General features: G+C 37.7%; 1 protein-coding gene across 1 annotated transcript in view; it reads right to left on the minus strand.

Annotated features, from left to right (window-relative positions):
• Positions 1–2969: 2969 nt before the first annotated feature.
• The window catches only part of LYST (lysosomal trafficking regulator), a 68647-nt gene continuing 54623 nt past the window's right edge, over positions 2970–16993 (minus strand). Inside the window, exons 43-52 of the mRNA XM_009281795.2 lie at positions 16520–16737; positions 14938–15168; positions 14040–14229; positions 12994–13130; positions 12089–12187; positions 8180–8319; positions 7781–7878; positions 6970–7126; positions 6670–6741; positions 2970–5092 (exon numbers count right to left, since the gene is read on the minus strand). Of these exons, the coding sequence (XP_009280070.1) occupies positions 4954–5092; positions 6670–6741; positions 6970–7126; positions 7781–7878; positions 8180–8319; positions 12089–12187; positions 12994–13130; positions 14040–14229; positions 14938–15168; positions 16520–16737 (1481 nt within the window). The 3' untranslated portion in view covers positions 2970–4953. The remainder of the gene's footprint in view (positions 5093–6669; positions 6742–6969; positions 7127–7780; positions 7879–8179; positions 8320–12088; positions 12188–12993; positions 13131–14039; positions 14230–14937; positions 15169–16519; positions 16738–16993) is intronic.

Raw genomic sequence — 16993 nt, forward strand, 5'->3', positions numbered from 1 at the left:
CAGAGGGCGGGGAGCTGGCCCTGGGCGTGAGTGAAACTTGAGGCTCAGGCACCGCTCCGCACCCCGCGCCGTCCTGTCCCGCCTTCGCAGCTTTACCTTCCTCCGCCCCGGGCAGCGGCACCTGCCAGCAGCGTGCTGAGGCTAATCCTGCAAGCGCTCGCCTCCTTTTTACTGCTGCAGCCACCTACTTCTCCGATGCCAGCAGACGCTAAGGATCAAACAATCGTCCAGGTATTTCTAAAACATGGGACGGGTAAAGCCTGTACGACGCAGGTTTTCTTGGGTAAGAGCCCATACCGTCTGTCCCTTCCTCAGGGTGAACAAAGGAAGGATGAAGAGTTAAAAAAAAAAAAAAAAAAGCCCACTGAAAAAAGGAACCACTGTGGAAAAAGGATTGCTAAGACTCACCTTGTCAAAGCTAGTATGTCAGAATAAAACGATTCAGCTTTATAGACCAATTTTTATATACTTCTCCATTACAAATTTGAGAGTCAACCATAAAGGTCAGTGGCAGTTAAACTGCCAATTAACATTTTTAACAGAAAAATTTGTCTGCCCCAATAATTAGCACATTGGCAGGAGTACCATCACCGCAATTATTTATTTTGTTCCCCAATAAGGTGGCTGCTCCCTCTGGGGAGACATACATTTGTCACCCTTTTCTATTACTCCGCTATCAGCGCTCGTTCTCATTCCATCTTAATAGAGCAGAGGCATTTCCAAGTCAAATTTATTTTCTATAGAAAATAAAGAATTTTAAAGGTGCTTTGGAGCAAGGACAGCCTTGTCAAAGACTGAGTCAGTGGCTTTTAGGGTGGTGGCTTGGGAGAAGGAAATGCAGGAGGAAGATGGTAAGCATTAGTAAATACAAATAGGTAAATTCATAAGCTTACCTTAGCTAGAGTTCCAGAAACTGACTGGAAACTTAACTGGCCCATGCTGCTGCTGTTTCATTCACATTTAATTGCATCATCATTCTACAAAAGGTTCTATTTACCAGACAAAGGATATACACACTATTAGACAAAGCATGTGTTAGATGGTTCAAATAATCAGACAGTTATCACTGATTTACACAATATTTTTACCATTGGATTCAAACAACTCTATTCTTTAAGCTAAAATAGAAGGGGGAAAGTGGTTGTTTTAAAATGTATTTTAGTCATATATTATATATACGTTTTCTTTTTAATCTGCAGAAACTCTCATGTTGCACCACAACCAGGAGTCTCCTACCAGAGTTGGCCTATAGGCTTTGAATGCAATACCTGTAACAGCTAGCATGAATTTCTGTTCCTTGAATCTACATGAACTAGCCCCTAATGAGGCTTATATGGGCCTTATTCAATTGCATTAGAGAATCTAGATTTTTTTAATTTTTCTGGGAATGCTAGCTCTAAGCTGGAAACAGTGAGCAAGCTCATGTCTTTACTCAACTACTTTCTGCTGGGTAGCCCAGGATAGCGTAAGAGTCTAATCAGACTAGTCACATATAGTTCTTAATTCTTTTTCAAAAGTGACCTGCCCAAATTGTGAAATACACAGCACAGACTATTACAGCAATCCAGATGCAGAATCAGTGGCTTTATGACCCTACTCCAGAGCAGTAACAGCAAGTCAATCTCTACCACATCTCACTAGCATGGAGGTCATTTGTCAGTAGTACTTACTACAGTAGCAAAGAAAACAGTGCTGTCTGTACCTCTAGAAGCTTAACTAATGTTCCAGTGGATATTTTTCAAGGCAAGCAGAGCTTTAAAATAGTATTTGTTTTATATTTTGGTGATAGAGTAGCAGCATATGGAAGTGTGACTTCTATTTGCATATGCAAGAAGAAAAAAAATAAACCAATACTGCTTTAAATAAAAAGCATGAAGAAAACTAAAAGGTAAACAAAGTTTGTTAGTAGCAAACCAGGTGATATTTCCCCCCCCCACACTGCTCTCTAGAGTTCTCCCCACAAAATGCACAGTAAATCCTGCAATCATAGTAAATCAAGAAATCCTGGAAGGGGGAGGAGGCTCTTGCTCAGTATGAAGGAACTCTTTCAACTCTTTCTCCAAAGATAGATGTGGTTTAAATACAAAGAAGATCCTTAAAAGTTGATGTTTCAGAGTCAAAGTTGAAAAGTGTTTGTATTTCATCACAGAAACCATTTTTCCTGCAGAAGATTTTATCATGTTTAATTCAGTTCACAGATACAATTCTCTAGTGATTTTCTTTTGTTTTTCCTATCCATTGTCATGGGTTTGCCTAAACAGTGGATCTCAAATCCGAGATCAGGGTTCCCTTTTTCAGTAGTGGTTTGGAGACTCCTTCTCCTCTCCCCACCACAAGTGAGTATCTCCCTTGAGTATACCTCCCCTTCCCTTTCTCACCACGTATCTCCACAATCAGAACATAATGATCTGGGTTTACCACAGAATTCCACAAGTGGTATCATATAGATAGGCCTTGGCACGCAAACCTCTCCCAAACCCTGGCTTCCAAGAGGAAGAGCCTTGCACCCTCTGTCAGAAGCCTCCCAGAGATCCCAGTCTCCAATTTCTACCCAGCACGTTTTTCTTCCTTCCCTCAGAGAATCCAGAGAGGAGCTGCTTTTCTGCCTTTCCTTACTCGGTCAGGTTTTCAGGGAGGAGGCAAGCTGGGAGGAAGGGAAACGTCTCTGCTCTGAGAGCCATCACTTTATCCAAAGTGTAGCCATACATCCTATGGGAAGGAAGGACACATGCACACATGTGCAAAGTGATATGCCTAGGGTTTCCCACTTCCAATCTTATACCCCCCCATTCAGTTTGACAGCCACATAATGTAGTCCAGAAACAACTTCCCCACTTCATGATTTTTAAAATATGAAAGACAGAATCAGCAGAAATTGATTTGGAGCAAGGTGTGCAAAAGATCCCTAAAAGATAGGTGAAACTAAGCCAAAAACATGTTTCTAATCATCTCAAACAATTTGGTACAAAGATCTGTTTATTACCCAACAATGTGACAGTGTATACAAAGACAGTGTGGAATGTGACATTTACAGGAAATTTCAGTACATCATGCACAGATACTATTGCAATGTTATTTTAATAGTTCCAGAATGTTAAGCTGAATAAATATTCCTTGCTTCAAAAAAATCATTTTTACTTTTACATAAAAATATATAATAATATTGCACTCTTTACAAGGCCAGCAATTTTGCATATTGATTTGTAACAAGTGGAATTCTACTTTATAAAAATATGCCTTTGTGAGCAACACCCCAAACCAGGGAGCACAAAAGCACCCCAATCCCACAATATTTGTATTTTGTCTCTTAAATAAAGCACATCACTTCAACATGAGCCAGGAAGCTTTTCAGTCTGTATTTGGACCTTACATTAACATTTAGACGGTGAAAAACATGACTAAAGCCATCCCATACAATGCTGCTACAGTATACACCGTTTAAAATTCAATTCATACAGTATGTAGCCACTTGCTTAATTGAACCAAAGATCAGCTTTTGTGTCACGGACTATGAGAATATTTTTCTTAAGTTTTTCTAGTTTGAAAAGTTCTTCAATCAGGAAGTTTCAAGAATTTCTGATGACTGTTTGGAATTTTCAAAAGTGTAGAGATTTCTTGTGTATATGTCATCTTCATCACAACCTGATAGTTTCATATACAGTGTTTTGAAGGCAGATGAACCTTAAACATGAGAAGATACAGCAGTTCATCTGTATGGCAATAGCATAACATGTCAATGATGAAAAAGCAAAGCAATTTAAAAGAAAAATGTAGCTACATCAGACTTGCATAGCATTCTTGTTTTACCATTCGCATGACTAGCAGGCACTCATTCATAGTGTCAGGTTTAGAGGTCTTCAAATCCATCAACTGAAATGTTAATTTTTGATCTGGCCTAAGAATTCAAATTTGTTAAGCCTTTCACAAGGGAGGCTTATTTTTTTCCTCAAAAAATAGCACATATGAATAAATAACATATTTGCACAGTGTATCTGTGTAAACTCTTCCAAATCATCTGATGCCTATGAACATTGATTATTCAAGCAGTTAGATTCAAACATTTTACAGTGTATTGAACTTCAATGACACTAGAACAGGAGCACATCTGTGCCTTCTTTAATACCTTTTTTTAGAGCTCTGGAAGATAAGCTGTGTGTGTATATAATATATATTCTGCCACAGAATCGCAATAGCTAGGTGTTACAAAGTTAGGGAGTTAACACTACATAAAAAACAAAACCAAAATGTGATCTAACTATTGCTTCGTGATGCCATGAGGTGTCTACTCATCATTAACACAAATGTTTTATTTTTGTCTGTTGTAAAGACTATTATACTAGCAGAGAAGATGGCAAAAATTACAAATATAAAGATAACAGAAATTCAATTTTTAGCATTACAATACCATAAGATGGTGCAAAAAGCACCTACTCAGTTCTTTGCTTCTCAAAAAAAGCAATTGTAAGTGATCTTGGATTTTTCAGTTTTGGGTTGCTTATCCCAGAGCTAACTATACCATGCTCAACTCATCAGATATACATATGCTGACATTTTAATAGATATTTACAGAACTTTACGCGGCCAATATTTTACAACATAAGAGGGGGAATAAGCATTATCAATCAATTTTTTAAATACTTCTGTCCAAGAAGTGATTTAAAAAAATACTATTATGTTCTATATTGCAGCATTTTGACTTGTATGTTAGAGCATTTATGAGTCACTTTGCTGGTATTGGAGTATATGACCAGAGCTTCCTGGTGACCTGGATATGCTTCAAGTTTGTGCATGCACATACGCAATTTTACACCACCTTAGACTGCTCTTTTTTAAAATTTATTCAGTCATTCTAGAGACATTCAAAACTACTTCAAAATCCAGTTAAACAAGAGATTCTATAATCTATTTTGGATTTAAAGTGCATCAGAGACATAAGTTAGCAGCAAAAAGTTATCACCCAGCCGCATAGCTGCTAAGGAATGAATAGAACATGGGTAACTTCAAGCGCTGCTGGTCCTTGCGACACCAAGCTATAACATTTCCATCGCTATTAGCTGTGAACAAATGATGACCATCACAGGAAAATGTAAGGCTGAAAAACAAGACAACAATATATTTTTATATCAGATTTGGCTATTTAAAATGCTAGAAGACATTAAAAACCTGTAAGAGTATAGCCAGTAAAGATTAGCTCTCAGGGGAGACCCAGTGCATACATTAACATAGTAATATGTTTGCATATACCTGCTTATTCATTTTTGTAACCAAACAGACTGAACTACAGCTTTGTCCAGCACTTCAACATGCCATGCAGTTTAGTACTCATTTCTTTGCAACATCAAAGAAAAAGGTAGGATCAGTAGCAGCATCCTACTCTTTCCCTGGGCTGCCCCTTCTACTTCTGAAAGGAAGGCTTTTCAGCAACAGAACTCAGCACCCTCTGAACTTGCTTGCTGACAAAGGCAGAAACTAAATCTATCGGATTTCATGGCACAGCATAGGACTTTTGTTCAGCCAGGCATTTCTTGAGCTATAACAGTAGTAAAGCCCTTCAGCCATGCCACGGGTAACGTTAGAGAGCATGAAGGTCAGCATCCATTTTCTGTCTCATTTAAGCAGGAAACATTAAATTATTAAATAGCTACTAAATCATTATCAACAAGCTTTGTGAAATATGCTTCTTAAAGAAGGTAACAGAAAGACAGTAACTGCTATCAGACGTTTTTCATTTCTAAAAAATGGTGATTAGTGGTTTGCGTTTTAAATGATATTTCAGCAATCGTCAAAACAAATTTTTTTTCAGAGTAATTTGTTACTATACTAACATTAAGATGATAAAATTTTGGCATAACTCTAAGACCTCTGTGCAGGGTATTGTACCACTGGGGATATCAAAGACTCGATCCTTTGACTGTGTTCTGAAAACACATTGGCATGAGAATAATTCTGCTTATATAAATCAAGGGGACTCAAGAGAAAATTACACAAGCACTCCAAAATGGCAGCTTCCAGGCTCCTCAGTTTCCTTTACTCCCTTCTCCACCGTTTCCTTCCAGCATCAGAAAAAAACGGTCAGGGAAAATGCAGTGTTTTCATTTATTTCTGAGGGAGAAAAAACTCTGTCTATTTGAGTCTGACAAAGTTAAGATTATCTCATGATTTTTACACAGATTCTGGGGAAAAATATTAAAACTTAAGAATAAGAGTAGCTATTGTTCAGTTCTCAAGGGAATCCTGCTAATTTCTATCTGCCAGCAGCAGAACCTAGTTATTACTGTCATTACAAATATAGTACACTTGTGCTCATTTTGCTTTCATGAATAATTAGTAGGATTGCATTGCTCTTTTTAGACATGGGTGTTTACCTCCTGTCCTCATGTCAAATCCATATTCAATACTCAAGGCTATTTTGTTGTGGTCTCCCCCCCCCCAGAAAAATCCATTTATTGTATACTTAAGATCTTTTTACCTTACAATAGGTTTGGCTGACTTCGAAAATGTTATTTCTCGTACTGGCTTCAAGTCCCATGTACTCCACAGTCTGAAAGGAAGAGTAATTTTTCTTCACATTTAATTTTACAAATATTTCAGTAATAAACATAACCTTTAGCAACTTTAGCATATTTAGCAAAGAAAAATCCATTTATTGTATACTTAAGATCTTTTTACCTTACAATAGGTTTGGCTGACTTCGAAAATGTTATTTCTCGTACTGGCTTCAAGTCCCATGTACTCCACAGTCTGAAAGGAAGAGTAATTTTTCTTCACATTTAATTTTACAAATATTTCAGTAATAAACATAACCTTTAGCAACTTTAGCATATTTAGCAACTACTAAGATTGGAAACTGAACAGCAGCTTGTCCACCTTCTTTAAAGCCAAATATCAGCATGATGTTTGGCTACATGCTCTCAAACTGTGAACCTAAGTTATAAAGCATTTTAATAAATAAAAGTTTCAAATACTTACCTCACAACTCCATTTTCAAGCCCCCCTGCAATCACATTGACAGACACTCCTTCAGGCTGGTTAGAGAAAGCAACAGAGCAAATACTTTCCCTGCAGTGTACGTGTCCCACGAGATCACCGTTAACTGTCCAAAGTCTCAAATCACTACCCCCTCCAACTGCAACAGAACATAGCATGGTAGTGTTAAAAAAATCTAGACTACAGCTAGGTCTATGCAACAGAATCTTTGAGTGTTAAAGAATTCAACTTCTTGAAAGATCAGAAGGTTTAAATGACTCGGAGTGATGTGTACTGCAGTAAGCAATTAGCTCTTCCCTCCTTTTGTGACAGGGAACATGCAAACCACCAAGCCACTGCAGTGATTTAGAAGACATCACTTCATATTTATGGAACATTGTACTTTAAAAATGCTATATGAATTTACTTGTAATGACCAATTCTCATATACTAACAGGGAAGCACTAAAAGGGAATTCATACTATCTACTTTAAACAGCTAGTTCTTGTACCCTGGCTTGCATTTTAAGCAAAATACTTCAAAGTAGCAACGTTATCTGGGACTATTTGATTCTATCAATGAACTAATAACCCAGCTACTGCTTTGTCTTAAACGGGATTGAAACTCATGTCCCTTACCAATTAAAGAATACAATCTTTTCCAGAAAAAAAATTGGTTTGTGAGCTACAGAAATGGAGTTGAAAGTCTCCATGTCAGTTTAAAACCTGAGTATTAGGTTTCTGAAGCTGCCAGAATAATTTCCCATTGTCCTTTAATACTATAGACTGTGCTATTTGCTGACCGCCAAATATACCTGAATCACAAACTGTTGCAATATCACCAGTTGTTTCGCTAGCTGAAACTGCAGTCACAGGACTCTTGTGTCCAGCCAGACTCTGGACATAGCACAGCCTGAAGAAAATAGAGAGAACAAGCCTAAAGTTCAGACTCAAACACAGAAAAGGTTCTTTGAGGAAAATGTTTAAGAGTTATGTTAATTTCAATCAACATTTTGCATGATGATGGTATTTTTCATATTCATTCTAGAATTCCAACACTCTTCATGGGGAAAAAAAACCAGTAAAGGTTTGACTTCACACTAAGATATACATGGAACAAATTCAGTTAACTTTAAAAGGGTAAAGATACCCAAAAGTTGGAAAACAGGTATTTAGAAGAAAGCCATTGGAAAGAGTTACATATATACTTGTACCTGTTCAAATCCCATATGATGCAGGTTCCATCTTTGCTGACACTTATCATTATACTGTATGGTTTGCACACAAATAAGCTTGTTATTTCTGCTGTGTGACCATACAGATGGACTTGCGATTCCATCTCTATCTCTGAAGGCTGAAAAAACAGCAAGATAAAACATGTAAGTCATGAAAAAAAATTAGTGTATTTTTTCTGAAAAGGATAAGCCTAGGGACAAGTTTAATTCTTAGATTTCAAAAAATGGTTCCCATTGCTTTTAATGTCATCAGTTTAGCAATGTTATTAATGCTTTATTGTATTTAATGCTTTATACTGTGATAAGCCATACATATCATTAATGTTCAACTTTTTGCTTCCAATGCTTTAGTCTAAGCAAACATTTTGATGTAGTCCAATGAATTGAAATGAAAAACTATTGTACTACTTCTGTCTCAATTACACACCTTGAAATCATCTGATTTGTTTTCTGCAAGGCAGCTATTTCCACATGACAGCAAAATGAGTCCTCAATATTTTCAGATCTAGAAGAAGCACTTGGAAACACAGAAGGAAAACCCAGCTCAGCAGTTATCACTCTGTGTATAGTAAATTACTGGGAATTCCTCAAGTTGGTGCCAAGTCTTTCAGTGATACCAAGTTGGAAAAACATGCAGGAAGTAAAATTTAAATATAGAAACTGCTAGATAAAAATTAAAGCAGCAAATTTCATAGAATCATAGAATAGTTTGGGTTGGAAGGGACCTTTAAATGTCATCTAGTCCAACCCCCCTGCCGTGGGCAGGGACTTCTTCAACTAGAGCAGGTTGCTCAGAGCCCCGGCCAACCTGACCTTGAATGTTTCCAGGGATGGGGCATCCACCACCTCTCTGGGCAACCTGCGCCAGTGTTTCACCACCCTCATCGTAAAAAATGTCTTCCTTACATCTAGTCTAAATATCTACCCCCTTTAGTTTAGAGCCATTCCCCCTTGTCCTGTCGCAACAGGCCCTTGTAAAAAGTTTGCCGCCAAACACCAAATAATGCTTCTTATTCAAGTTTGATTTGAAATGATTCAGACTTCCTGAAAACTGGCTAAGTCGAAGGACCTGCTTAATCAGAATACTAATGCTTTAAGACAACTTGCTGTACAGATATTAGAATAATCTTTGTAAAAGAAAGGAACATTTTTCTGCTTGTTTCCTCACACGTCAGAGCACATTGTCTGCATTTTTGTATGAGGGTACAAGATGCATATAGCAGATCTACAAAAAGCTTGAAAGTAGAAACAGACAAGAAAAATATACATATGTTTTATTCAGTTTGTAGAAAATTTACATGTCTTTTCTGCACTAAAAGGGACAATATAATTATGTAATATGGCAAAAGTCAATACACTTTGACAACAAGACGACCTGCTATTTTGCTCTTGCTACTGAGCACTTCCTCTAAGTAAGACACACTTATGAAAGTATCCAGTTGTCATTCTCAGAAGTGTGGTATCTCACATATGCAGATCCTTCTTTAATCCTTGCTCAGTTTAGACAAAAAAATTATACCAGATTTTTTCATAACAGCAATAATCAAGACTTCTGATTTTCTGAAGAACAACTGATTTTGATAACCCTTTTACTGTGCTCCTCTCATCTCCTTTAAGTGTTTGCTGTTGAGCTGCATTTCAACACCTGAACTGAAAGCAGGATTCACACCTTTAGCAGCTTCTCTCTGTAGCACTAATAGCAATGGTTTATTGATTCTTCACCGGGTTATTGTAATATTATAATGAGAAAAGCTGGAATTTTAGCACCAACTGTATTAAGGTCTAGTAAGTAATGAAATAATTACCTCATGCCTAAAATGCTATCCCCTTTTTACTTCCCACTTGCTTTTAGATGACAACCACTAAAACAGTATCTAGATGTGGAAAAACATGCAGGTATGTAACTACCTTTAAATAGCAGTTCTTTCTGTTGGTTACCCCAATGATCACCTACAGCACTTGAGTGGAGAATCTAAATGATCTCTACCCAGTTTTACTCAAATTATTAAAGTGCTCTCTTTCTGTTTGCAAGACAACTCTCATAGTCAGCAAGTAAAGGCTGGAGTAATTTGTACAACCAGAAAGCCTTGGCTGAGGTTTTCATGAAGGTATGACTTATTGTCAAGATAGATCACAGTTTCAAAGCAGTACTTCATTAGGTTTTTGACCATCTTAAAGGCTAGGAAAAACAGAGCATCTGAAGTACAACATTGAGGTATTTTTGAATTCTGACGGCATGCCTTTGAATTCCCATATCCAATTAACACGGTATCTGTTTTATGCCTATGCACTGAATTTACATAAGTGTGAAACAGGGCAAATTATTCAAGTACTGAATTATAACACACTGTTCACTTTATCACCGAACAGCTGACAAGATGCATACAGAACAGATGCTAGGAAGCACATTTGCATTCCCTGCAGCCCTGACTTGGGTAACTGACTCAACAACAGGAGCTACAAAATTGGCACAAGGTCAGTCTGCCTGGGGCATGTAAAACTGTCAGTGCTGAGAAATTCAGCAAAGATGGTCTCAAAGACAACATCTGTGCAGCTGAACAAGAGTCACTTGTTTCTAGGAAATGCAGGCAACTTAAGAATCATAACCCCACGACTACAGTTTCTTTTTAGCATTGCAGAAGACAAGTGTATTGAATTTCTACTTTAATACCTCAAAAAATTTTAACTGGAATCCAAGTCTCAGTAGAGGTCAAGCTCACTATTCTGGTGAGCAGTTAAGGTGCCTGACTTGAGATCCAACTGACTGAAGCCTGCAGGCTTCAAGCTCTACTTCATTTTTTTTAAACTCAAAAGTGCTGCTGAGCTCAGGAAGTCTGAGTGGCAGATCACCAGAAACTGGAAGAAAGCCAAGGAAGAAATCACTATGTTTGTGCTCCTCCCAGCCTAAGCACCTGCTATTTGCCACTGTTGAAAACAGGAAACTGGGTAGGCATAGAAGATCATACCAAGGTTCCCTCTAGCCCATGCTAATGTAGTGGTTCAAGAGCATCAAGAGTACAATACTACAAATGTGTTTGCCAATACCTATATCAAGCTAAATTTGAGAAATCAGTTTAGTTTAGTTGTTGCTATGGATAATCCTGTAGATACACCTGAAATGGCCTGTCAAGAAAGTTGCAAACTCTTTGTTAAAACTATGAAGAGTAGAAGTTACCACTGGAGAAAGTCAGACAAACTCAGAAACTCAGTCTGAACCAGAAGATGAATTTTGAGTTCCATTTGTGTTTTTATACCTTGCTTATTATCACATAGTATATCAAGGTGATTTCTACTAGTATCTCAGTATCTTCCACTAATGCATTAAGTAATGCAAGTTACTTTTCTCGCTTCCCTCCTCACAGCTTTTCCCCTTAAGGAATATGACAAAATGAAGCTTAGTGCTTAATATATACACTGTCAGAGATTTCATCCCAGCTCTCTGTAGTCTAAGTGTCTTCTGCATTTGAAGTGGTGTTTACTTCAGGGAAATGCATTCCACAGTTTCAGTTAAGGCTTTGAAAGGCTCCGTCTCCTTCACAGAAAAAGTTACTCCTTAATGTAGGGAGCTTCACTGTGCCAGAGAGCTTCAATTCCAAGCCCTAGCCTGAATACAGTCAGAGCTGTATGTGTAATCAGTTATGCACGCAGATGATGAGGGCTGACTAAAGGCTAGCAGTATGTGAACAGCTTAAGAAAAACCCACAAATAAACATACTGAGATAAATCTATTTAACAATGTCAGAGAGGATCCTTCAAAAATAAACACTAAACAAGCACTTGATCTTTTTAGCAATTGTCCTGAATATGACATATTCCCCTTTTCTCGCTTTTCCTGTTTAGAAAAAAGGCTGTAATCTTTGAATATAAATCCTGTCCAATTGAACTTACCGTATTGCTAGTGAATCTGTTAATATATGCTGTGATGACACCAGATTTACTACCTGTGAACAGCTGACAACTGTCTGGCACCCAAGCACAACTTGTTACCTTGGAAAGATGAAACAAAGCCAGAAAAAATTAGCGCAGAAGCTATTCTAACTGCTATTTTCATTATGCCATAGCATTTGGTCAAACTGATTCTTTATTGGTTAGCCTAAGAAAAGCTAAAGAAATCAAGAGTTAAAATATACCTGCTCTAGGTCATATTTGCTGTTACTTCAGAAACAAAGTGAAGAGGGAGATTCTGTGTAGCCCAGAATTCACAGCCAAAGAGCAGCTCTAGGTCGTATTTGCTGTTATTTCAGAAACAAAGAGGGAGATTCTGTGTAGCCCAGAATTCACAGCCAAAGAGCAGTGAACTACTGCAGACTTCTAGACCTGCAGCCACATCATCAGCCAAAATCTTTTTGGTAGAATCTCACCAACCATTGGAGCATAACGGAGATTATGCAGCGTTCCCTACCAATCTTTTAGACAATCTTTTTCAGAGGAATCCTAAACTATAGTGGAGTTCTGCTTCTAGTGTGAGGCATCTATAATTTTTTCCTGTATTCATTTTTCTTGGCCCAGAATGTAAGCTTTTCTAAATCCACACCCATATTGCATGGGCGGGAAAGGCTACAAAAATCAAATGCATCGAGAAGGGATCTTTACCTAGTACAGGAACACATCCAGAAGCAAGATACACTGGAACAATGAGGGACACATTCCAAAGAGGAATCAAACAGATTAAAAACAGTTGTGTTTGGATGCTCAACTCCAAGAAAAATGAAAGCAAGAGTACCTACTGCCAAGTCAGGCCACCATTTAAACTAGAAATATTAAATTGAGGACCGAAAGACTGTTTTTTTTACCTGATGGAACTGTGAACTCTGTATAAAATTTACTGGAGGTTCATTTTGCTTGCTTTTCAGTCGTAAAATATTATCAGCATATCCCCAGCTCAGGATAGCTGACCACTGAATATCAGTACTGTGCATACTTCTCACACCTGAAGGAAGGCATATAATATTGTGTCACATATGCAACCAAAGAGTTGATCAGTTTTGACAGTCAACAATAAAAATCTCAGGTCCATGTTTTACCACAAGCTAGAATATTAAAAACTCCGAAGTTTCAAAATAAGATATTTTCTGTTAGCCTATGGCTTAATCTGTAATGTACTATAAACAAACATAGTTTTCAGAGACCATGTAAACATTCAGTGTTCTCCAAAGACAGTTTGCAACTTGGACAAAGCTTTTTTGCAGAAATGTTGCATCTATTGGGAGTGGAGAAAAGGGGAAGAGGCTGACAATACTTCCCAGCTAGAGAAATGACTGTTCATAACTTCAAGGAGAATGTTACTTATTTTTGTCGACTAAATGTGAAGCCATTTATTTTTAAAAAACCTTCACTAGTACATGTTACAAAGAAAAGAATGAGAACCTGTTTGTACGTTATCAATAAGAATCCTTCCGAGAAGTTTATCTGAAAGCAAAAGATCCTTCACCTCTGCTTTTTACTGATAACTTTCCTCATTCTCTGCCTCTAAAACCCATTCCTTTAATTCTCCTTTCTGTTGCTACATGTTCTTTTCACCTGTTCTTCAGTTCTTCTTGGACTGAATCTGCTGGCAAGTTCTAAAGTTAAATCCTCATGCTTCAGTCTCTTTAATGGGAAAAAAAAAAAATCAAACTTCATTACAGGATGCCTCTATGTAGTTTTGAAAATTACAAGTAAAATCCACCCTCCAGGAAAGACAGCACATGTGGAAGCTGTTACTGCTCTAAATCAATCTTTGGCAAAAGAGACTAAATTTGGGAAGTTTGCTGGAGAAAAATAGTAGCATTAGATTTAAATTTTTTACGGCTCATTTTCGCATGTATTGTGCATGTAGAGAATAAGCATGAATTCATACCTTGCTCCTTGCTATATATCATCAAAAGGCAAAACTTGCGGGACAAACCACAGATAGCTTTAGTTGGTAAAGCCTGGAGAGCGCCAAACCTTTCTCCATGTGGTTGGCTAAAGCAGACAACAGGATCCGGAGCACTTGGGGAACCAACATATTCTCCCCACTTCAAGCCTTTTATCCATGGTAATGGACTCTAAAACAAGCACAAATACGATTCAAATTAAAAGGTGGTAAAAAGTTTTCAGAAAAATATTATTTCTTTAGTAAGGGAGAATCATTCATATCACATTCCCATAAGCAATCACACGGTAAGGACTGCTGAGGCATTCTAAAAATACTAGAAAAACAAGCATGAAGCGCTGTAGTATCATCAGCTCAACTATTAGCTTTAAGGGAGTTCTCCCACTTCTTCAAGGGCTGAGATAGCAAGCTTGTAGTTCAGGTAGTTTAGTGAAAAATACCGATTTCTTTAAATGCAAGGATTCAGTTTCTCATTGGACTTTAGGGAAAACAAGCGTTTGAAGTGAAGAAAGTTGAACTGTCCTACAGACAATGAAAAAGTTGAGGATGGAGGAAAGCACAGTATGTGTTTACCTACTATAGGTTTGCACACAGATTCCACAATTCATCACTGAAAGTATAAAACTGGTTAAGTGAAATGCTTTCCAACACCTATTTGCTATAACCAAGATAAATTCAGATCTATCTTAATTTGACACAAAATATGTCACAAATACATGAAAATAATTTTCACTATCACTTTACTGATTTTGTGTATTTCCTTTAGAGTACAATATAGGCAGTAAGTTGCAGTTTTAGGAAGGAAACTCTGAACATAAGGGTACAATAATTACAGCATATCAATGTTAATTAAACCATCTTGCAAATCAAAATTACATACTGGATATATTATTTCTTTAGTGTGTTCTCTGGTTTCTCTGAAAGCAAACTGCACTAGTAATCCCATGGCAGCAGGAAGTTCCCCTTCCATGATAAGCCTGGATCCAGGTCTGCTAACATGTGCTGCATGGAACAGCTGGCGAGGTGTTTGCCCATATGTTTTTATCATTGTTTCAAGGGCTCTTCTCTGAACAGGATCCTCAACAGCAGAAACATCCATACCAAAATAGGTCTAGAGAGAAAAAAAAACAGGAGGGGCAAGAATAGGCTTGTCCAGTTTGTCTTTGGGAAAGATTTCTTAACACATGCACACAAATTTAGAGGCAAACTCTTCAGTTGTTTGGTTAAGACTTGGACCAGAAGCCATCCCACAATGGCTGTGCTGAGAGCTCCCACAAAGAGCCACTGAGAACAGTAACGTTGTCACCACTTCTTTACTGGAGATAACTAAGATTTATCATGCAAGCTGCTCCTACATGTATTCCATGACTAATTTCTGCCAAAGAGGTTTTCTTAGTAGACCTTTACTAATCTGTGCAAAAACAGAAGGGTTGCTGAGGATAAACAAAAAATTGAAAAAGTTTGTTTTCTGTATGTCTTTAATTAACATATTAAAGCTCTGGTTTGGGGTGGGGAGGGAGGAAGAACCTTCATATTTCAGGAGAGTGGAAATTCTTTCCTTTCTCTACTTGTCTTTAATGTCTTTTAATTGTGTACCACGTACTCTTCCTCAGTCACACTGACAAAGGCCTTGACTTTTCACTTTAAAAAACAATGAACACACTCACAAACTTAATATCTGAAGTTTAAGGTAATAACTAAATCAATATTTAAGCACAAAAAAAGGAAAAGGAAGGAAAGCATTTGGACAGCTGCTTGAAAAGAAAAAGCCACCACTGCCAAACGCTACTGTTTTATTAGCTCTTCCAGCTATAAAATGAACTCTAAAACACACATTTGAATGCATTTGAAACCAGGATTGCCTGACTGAGCAAACCTTGTGATAGTAAGGATTGAAGCTAAGGAATACAACCTGAGATAGCCGTGTTCCAATTAAGTAGTGAAACTCTGGAAGTCTTTACATTAAATGAAGACTTATTTGAAATTAAATTTACTGGAGGGTAAAGTGCTCATTAGAGGGACAAAATGCAAGATGTATATGAAGGGAAGAACACAAATAACGAGCTCAGGACAAACTGAACTATTTTAATCATATCAAAAGCTGCAGCACAATCTGCCTAACAGAAAGGCTTCTTTTGAATGAGATGGAAGCAGGTACACACAAACAATACCTATATACCACTGCAAACAACTATCCAGAAAGTCTAAACCCCATACCTGATCATCCACCATGCCCATCTCACAGCAAGAAAGACGAACACAAATTCACAAAGTCTCACAACAGTCCCTGGGATCTTATCAGTTCCACATTGAAACGGTTAAAGCCTTTTCTTATTCTTCAACACTTCGTGTGCAAGGGATCTTGCTTCATTGCTGGATGTTTTCCAAGCAAGTCAGACCAAACTTTCCCCCATTAAGTTATTAAGTATAACAAACAAACACACTGCTTAACAAATACTTACTGCAGGATGAAAGACATTAATAGCCTGAACAGAGGCCTTGCCTTTTTGCTTATAACCAAACACCAAGTCAATCCAGTGACAGATTGTCTGGGAAACGTGGTCAGACTCCAAAGCCTGACGATGAATCAAGATGAATAGACGAGGATCATTACGAGCCCAAGGTGGAAGATTGACATGGTTAACTCTGTCACCATTTTGACGTACTCCAAAATCAAAACCTAGAAACAGGGGAGTAAACGTTCAACATTTTAGTTGACAGTAACTTCAAAGAGGTCTTTATAGGGTTCTATGAAAGCTAACCATTAAGCACAGTGATTGCTGATCAACAAAGCAGCACCATTAACAAGTCCCCCCCCAAACACATTTAAGCTGTACATACTCATTCAAATGGAAAAATCAGACAATAGGAAACTCCTTTGCACCTCTGACACAATTATGAAAAAACTTCCCTTAAGTCCTACATAACAGCTTTTG

The sequence above is a fragment of the Aptenodytes forsteri genome, unplaced genomic scaffold (assembly GCF_000699145.1).
Source record: "Aptenodytes forsteri isolate BGI_AS27 unplaced genomic scaffold, ASM69914v1 Scaffold132, whole genome shotgun sequence".
NCBI lineage: Eukaryota > Metazoa > Chordata > Aves > Sphenisciformes > Spheniscidae > Aptenodytes > Aptenodytes forsteri.